Source organism: Calidris pugnax, unplaced genomic scaffold (genome assembly GCF_001431845.1).
Source record: "Calidris pugnax isolate Ruff unplaced genomic scaffold, ASM143184v1 scaffold24, whole genome shotgun sequence".
Classification (NCBI taxonomy): domain Eukaryota; kingdom Metazoa; phylum Chordata; class Aves; order Charadriiformes; family Scolopacidae; genus Calidris; species Calidris pugnax.
The window spans coordinates 11,342,956-11,350,455 of NW_015090922.1; the positions used below are offsets into that span (position 1 = coordinate 11,342,956).

The 7,500-nt window shown below is 36.8% G+C and overlaps 1 protein-coding gene across 1 annotated transcript in view; it reads left to right on the forward strand.

Moving 5' to 3' along the window:
* CAMKMT (calmodulin-lysine N-methyltransferase) overlaps window positions 1–7,500 on the forward strand; it is a 221,205-nt gene that overhangs the window by 206,636 nt on the left and 7,069 nt on the right. Inside the window, exon 11 of the mRNA XM_014951053.1 lies at window positions 5,964–6,095. Within this exon, the coding sequence (XP_014806539.1) occupies window positions 5,964–6,095 (132 nt within the window). The remainder of the gene's footprint in view (window positions 1–5,963; window positions 6,096–7,500) is intronic.

A 7,500-nucleotide genomic window follows, 5' to 3' on the forward strand; every position in this document is an offset into this window, starting at 1 on the left:
ATTTTCCCTGTTTATCTCACACAAGTACTTTTTCAGATGAAATATTAATAAACAAGTTTACAAGAGCATATAAATCATAACCTTGCAAGCTTTTCAACACACTACAGTAGCAGAAGACGCATTTTTACTTTCTCATTCTTTGCTTGTTCTCATCTCGTTTCTTCAGTGGATGTCTGCTCACTGTTAAAGATGCAGAAATACTGGCATTTACTGTGCAAAACCTTAGCACATGTCCACATCCCAAATAAATCATGAAGTGAAACCGATTCGAACAGATTCAGTCAACAAAACGTGCTTCATTTTCATATTCTTTAATGACCACAAACATAAGATGAAAAAATTTAAACAACTAAATACAAACACCTACATAAAAGCAGATTCCAAAACCTTTAAGGAAAAAAAAAAAAAAAAAAAAAGCTGTTATGTGCGTATATTTAATCCCAACAAATAATCTTAATCCTAAAAATAAAAAATTTTTAAAAAGATATCAAAATGAGAATACGAGCCAACGCGAAGTAATTGCTGTAAGTAGGTATTTGAAACAGGAATTTTACCTTTCATGCTTATCATACAAATCTTCCTGTAAGGCAAACTTTCCATTTCAAAACAAAAGTATTTCATGTTAGTAATGCATTCTCTAAACTTTATTTAAAAATTGTACTGTACTTTTTGTACAAGAGATTTTCTTTGTAAAAGGAATAGAAGACCCAAACGTGCAAAGGCTTAAGAAACAGAGTCATTTTAGTCATGTAAGTAATCCCATTCTTTGCTAAGAGTGATCAGGTTTCTATTCTTGGTTCTATCATAGACTTTGCTGAGTGACTTAAGGCAAGTTACTTAAGACTGAATTATTTTAATGAGCTCTGGGGCGAGGCTCCCAGGAAGACAGGAGAAATGTAGCTGCCCTGAGGAAAAGGTTACCCTGATATATCTGTCATTGGCAACAAGGGGAGGTTAAGCAGCTCCTGCCCAGAGTGATGCATTCTGACTTCCGTGATGTACCATCATTTGTCAGGGTACAATAATTTTGGGGACCAGATGTCCCAAAACCTCCCCAAACTCCAAATTTTGGGTTCCAGATCCCAAAAGATCTGGAAGACAAAGCTGATTCCAGTTTAAAAAAATCAAAAAGTGCTTTTTCCAGCCCAGATTGATGTCCGCACCTGGTTCTTCAGGTAGTCCCATAGGCCACTGTAGCAGCTGCACTGGGGGAGAAGAGTGTGAGTGGCAGGAAGAGAAGTGTATAAGAGGTGCCCCCGTTCCTGTGACCCAGTTAGAGCCTCTAGCTGGACTAGAAGAATATCTGTTCCTTGTTTTGTCTCCTTCTCGTAGCTAATCATGGTCTGGTGGTCTATATTGCCAAAAGGATGAGTACACACGTGTTTGTGTATGCAGAGACACATGCATCCTTTACCTGGGCTGATTCGCCCAACCAGAGAATTTCATTTAAAACACAGTGTTAACAAGGCAGCCTGAATTTTAAGTAGTGTTCATAGCTCAGGTTCCCCTCTATGACAATTTAGGAATTGTTAACCCGTCTAGAAACCAAAACTGGCCTGACTCTTGCTTTTTAACTCCAGTCAGATAGTTCAAATTCAGAACACGCCTTTGTTTTTCAGACTAGGTGAGCTACAGTCCTTTGTGAATGTAGATGGAGTAAAGGGAGATGGCTTTTTGTTACCCATCTTCCTAGTCTGGCTCACTTCTGCACATTGGGATTAATAGCATAGCCTGTATTATTTGCTCTGCATTTTAGGCCATGGTTCCTATCTCTTGTCGGCAAAACTAGCTTAAGAAAACCTTGCTCTTTGCAGGAATTTCTGTTGCTGCAGTTTGGACCACTGTCTGAACTGTATTTTTTAACTTAACTTATAGTCATATGGATGGATATGCAGTTATGGCATGGCCTGCAAATTGTTGTAATTCATAACTAAGTGGACAGCAAACTATCACGTGGGGTAGAAGCTGGAAGTACAGACAGCTTAAATGAGCCTTCTCGTCCAAAAAGAACATATTAAACAGATGCCTTCAAGCATATGCTTTCATGGTCGTATGAAAGACCCAAATAAAAGCATATACTCATTTGAGATCCAAAGAGAAAATACAATCACAAGTATGTAATAGTTATTATTTTTACTGTTCTTGTTAACCTGTATAAATCTAAGAATAACATGAGAGGAAACTTTACTAAATGGCTCTGTACTTTGGCCTTTGAAGGAAAAATAAATTAATAGTGAACTAATTTGCCACTTGCAATAATTAAGAATAGTTTGTGGGCATTAGTTTATGCCCAAGCTAAGGCATAAAGTGCTTTGATTAAGTTCACTCTTCCACATGAATTATTTTGTCTCAAATTTAGAAGTTACATTTGCTTATTGGTAATACTTTGCCAAATTGTTAGAGGAACACTCTCAAATCGAAGACACATCTAGATGTAAGACATCTTTCATATGTAACTTGGATAAGAGTGCAGGGAAAATAAGAGCCAGCAAAACTGAAAGGAAAAGTGGAGTGAACAGAAAATAACGGGTAACCTTACAAAGCTGTCTTGAAGGAGAAATTCAGAACAGGTAATCTATTCTTACTGTTAATTTAAAAAGAGATAAATTTATCTGCAGTACGTCCCTTCTTACGAAGGGTGTTATCTGCAGTACTTCCCTTCTCATGAAGGGTGTTGTTTGTGGCTCTTAGAATCCTTATGGCACGGAATTATGTGGTTTGGGTAACTTTTTGTTTTCCTGGAAACAGGACTCTGGTCATTTCAGTCATCTGATTCATAATACCATGCAATGGACAGTTGCATTGGCACAGGCAGAGGGGACCAGAAATTCACACAGGCAGAAATGAGCAGCTCGCAGGGTAACTGGGTACTAAAATTTCTTACCTGAATTTGTTACAAAGGCAAATGTCACCTGTAAATCAATTCCAAGAATTAGGCACTGAAATTTTACATCGAACAAATTTATCTTGAATGGCTATATTTTATTCCTTTTATAAGCAAGCTACGTGATTTGCCAACATTTAGTTTTATTTTTTCCTACCATTAAAATGTGCTTTTAATTTCAGTCTCGGAACAAGCAATTGTTTGTTTGTGTATTTCCCTAAGTAAGAACATCTTTTATGAAGGCTTTGATTCTACTGTGGCCTGACCATCCGAAATCCCAATGAAGTCAATTGGATGCTATTGAACTGTGATTATTACCATCAAATAAGACTGCATTTAATAATGATTGATGAATAAACTTAGTCCTAGTCATGTCCAAAATGTGAACTTCTGTCCCATTATCTAGTTGAAGCATTTTGGTGACACTTCAAAATATTGTAATGGAAATAGACATTTTCCTTTGCATTTTCTTTAGGAGTTTACTGGAAGTATTTTCCCAGCTAAGGAAGTGCCATTCTGAACTTGAAATATCATCCTAAACTGGGAGGCACTTTTGAATTACAAGCTTCAAATTAAACAACCTTAGGATAGCCCATCAAGTGTAAATCCAGCCCACTGGTCTAATTTTGTTATTATAGAGCAACCATTTTTAAAATTAGAAATGTAAATGGAGCCCCACAACAGGTTATCAGAGTCACAGGGATCAGTCAGTTGACAAGAAAGTGCTTCAAACCCAGGTTATGGTAGACCAGAATTGACAATACCTCACCAAAACCTCCTCCAGTTTTAAGGAGATTATTGTAGTGATAAACTTAAATCATGATTCCTTGTTTTTTTAATCAGCAAGAACAAGATCCTAAAGTGTTTAGGATGTACACTAAATTCAAAAGAAGAATGGGGTTTTACACCAACTAAGGAGCAAGCCAAAATTAGTTATGTAGTGATTTCCATGAAAGGCCATTCCCCTTTTTTGGAGTTACTTCAAGATTTTTGTTCTGTTTTTAAGAGATATTTCATACCGTGTTGCATTCTATTTTACTGTACTTCTCTGCCAAATTAAGTTTGAGGTAATTAGTCTACAGAGAGTGTGAGAAGGAATGACCAGATGGAATTCTGACTCCAAGTGGAAAACTTAAGGAGGGTTGCTGTTGTTTGAGCTTTGCTTCCTCATTGAATTTGCTGGATCCATGGCCAACGTAGGGCTTGGGGTCCCCAGCACTCTCCGTTCAAGCCCATCCTGAAGTCCCCATGTGAGTCATGTGGTCAGCGAGCCCTGGGTGTGGACCTGGTCCCTGTTACGGTGACCTCTCTGTGAAGCTGCTCATGGAGATGAGGGACGCCAGAGGAGTCTCATCCTTCTTATGCTGGGAAGGGTCCTTGCAGAACAATGTTCTGGAGAGCGTGAGATGGCAGCAGGAGGAGGATCCTCAGCTGTAGGCTCCCTTTGCTGCCTTCTTCTGTCTGATGACATTAAAGCGTGCCAAGGATGTGAGGGAAGTTACAGCACATTTTGCATTGATTGTGATTTCCTGTGTTTAATGTTTTTCATCCTGAGCTGAGCCTATATTCAGACCTAACATTTACATAAGCAATTCCAGTGCCTTCGGTGGGAGTTACACCCGTTTGCACCTCACATTTAGCCGTGGAATTAAAGTTATAGCTACATAAATGAACAGAAGTGAGTAGTTTCAGATATTGCCCCAGGTCTCCTTTGTACTTAAATTTCCCATGAGAACGATGAGGATAAGAGTATTTCCCTATCTCACAGAGGCATTGTGAGAATAAATACAGTGCTGTGGTATTAATGATTGGAATCTTTTGAGTACACATTAGTACCATAGATACTGACGTAGAGTTTTTATTGCTGCCTCACTGCGTGTTGTCTCAGCTTATATGTGCATGAGCTGTAACACACAGATTTGTTCCCTGTTGTCCTCACTAAGTATGTGTGTCAGCATTGTAACTTTCCAGAGTTACCAGTGAAGTTTTGATTGCTTTTTTCCTCTGGTATCCAAGGTTGCATTTTATCAAGCCAAATATTATTCTATGGCATCTAATAATTTTAAAACTTCTTCAGGTCCCTAAAAATATTTTTTGTCTCTTCGATTGATTACAGCACGTCACAATTTAGTCTTAGCTCTCATTAATATAGAAGTTAAACACAAGAACTCACAGTAAACTTTGTGGCTCCCCTCCGTGTGATAAGCTGTTGGCTATTAACCTTTGTTTACAGCTCTTCAACCAGTTTTCATTCCATGTGACAGAACACAGTATTCAGCCAATTAGAATTAATTTTGCAAATAAGATTTCAAGAGGTACTGTATCAAGTAGGTTGGGTTTTGGGCTAGTACTTTGCACAGAGTGTCTAAAATCTATCAGCTCAAGGTGCAGTCATTTTTGTTTTCTTAAATACAGAAGGATGAACAAAAAATTAGCTAACAGACCATAATGTATTGCCTGGGCATCATAAATGCCCTGATCATCTTGAAAGATCCAGAATTACTATGCAAGAACATTAAGTCCTGCTTTAAATGCAATTTACCAATTTAAGGTCAAATTTGGTTGCACTGCTCAGGTAGTTTAAAATAGCTTTTAAAAATGAATGATTGGGTCTGATTTGCCTCCCTTTTTGGCTTGTTTTACAGTGTTGTAATTCCACTGACAGCAAATGGGAGGTACTCTTGTATGTGTGAAAGTGAAAAAAGAAAATCATTATTTACAGTCTTTGCATGGTTATGAGCTAACAAATGGGTTTTGCATTGAGTATATGTTTATATGCTTTTTCTGTGTTTTATTTTGGTAATTCATAGCCACCATTATTATATGAAAAGAAGCAGATGTGTGGCAGTTGGCAGTTTTCTAAAGAAAGTATTTATTTGTTGATTTCTATTTTGCATTTGTTTAATCACAGAAATCTTGTATATTTTGAACTATTATTTATATTACCCTATTTTAGTATTTTACCAAGAGAACAATTGACTTTTCCAGCTTGAGCATATTAAAAGCTTAGTCAGGTGTATGTTATATCTGGTTCCCTTCCAGTTTTAAAAATGTATAAATTCTCTTTTTAATGTTCCAGGGAAAAGCAATGGTATTTGCTCCACTCCGAGGGAATACTTTAAACCAGTTTTGCAATCTAGCTGAAAAAGCTGGTTTCTCTATCCAAAGACATGAAAATTATGATGAACACATTTCGAACTTCCACTCCAAGGTTAGTTTTCTGCTTGTGTTAGATAACACTTTAATCCGCATTGCATTTTGAAGAGATCATGGTCCTTTTGGCAGGTAACCTAAATGCTTGATTAAAGTACTCCTTAGGTGTGCTGTTTCTGAACAGCTATTTTTGTATCTGATTATTTTGTGTGGTAGAACCATCCTTTATCTCTGCACGTCTAGAAGAGTTTTGCAGAAGCATCTCCTGTTTACCCTTTTCATTCATAGAAATCTAATTTATGAGAGTCTTTTCTTGTTGTTATTAGCTGCCTTTAAATATATGGCACACAAGCATTTACATTTTAATAAAAAGCTTGCAACTTTTAAGTAGGTTAAATACTGAAATGGGCTGAAATAAATCGGAGGTGAATGTCTAATTGTATCATATCGTACCTTAAATCCTTATCTCTGGCTGCTTTATGGCTGGGTCAGTTGGCAGCTTCAAACTGCTAAATCTCATACAGAATTTCACAGTTGTGGGGTTATATGTCAGATCGAGGCGCTACAAGATTTAGGTCAAAAGCACTTATCTGAGCGTGATTTCTAAGCTTGCTTACATAAAGCTACTGTTATCAGTCTCCTTTTTTATTATTTATAAGTATAGAGTAATACAGGACAGGAAGAGGAAGGTGCTTCACAGAAAACTTTTTAGGAATTTCATATTTTCCTGTGTAGAAGTGCTTATCAAAATCATATTTATTACTTGCAATTCTGAGATCTCTATTTCATTCTGTAAAGAAATCTACTGTTGTAGGTCCATATGACCTTAGACATAACCTCTTGCAATTTTCTAAGAATTGCTCTTGGAAAATATAGACATGTTCAGAATTGAAGTGAAATGCATTTTTTTTCTATTTAGCACCACTATACAGTAGAAATCAGATTATGCTAAAAAAACCTGTGTGTGAACAAATATATATTTATTATGTAATTTTATATTTAATATAGACTCCCATTAAAGCTATCTAGGCACACATACATAAAATCACTTAATTTCATTGTTCAGGTAGGTCTGAATCTGGTCACACTAAAACCAAATAAATTTCAGTCATCATTCATCTACCACTTTGGATTTAAATCATATAACATTATATAAATGTAAGGCCCAATGTGATGGTTTTTTTATTTGCCTCCACCTGAAAAAGGGCATGATTTTGAGTATGTAGTTTTCATGGTAGCAGTTCTCTTTCATTATCCACTGCATCCAAATCAGCTCTGCAGCAGTGAAATGCAGGAGTAATAGTTGTTATCTTGATCTGAGAGGTGGGTCTAAAATGATAGTTTATTTTGCTCAGAAAACAAATCTGTTCTATCTTCCTCTGGTTATGTGTCCACTGAGTCCTTGTGATGGTGACCAGAGGGAAGCCATATCCAAAGTAGCTTTTAATTAGCTAGCTCTGGAA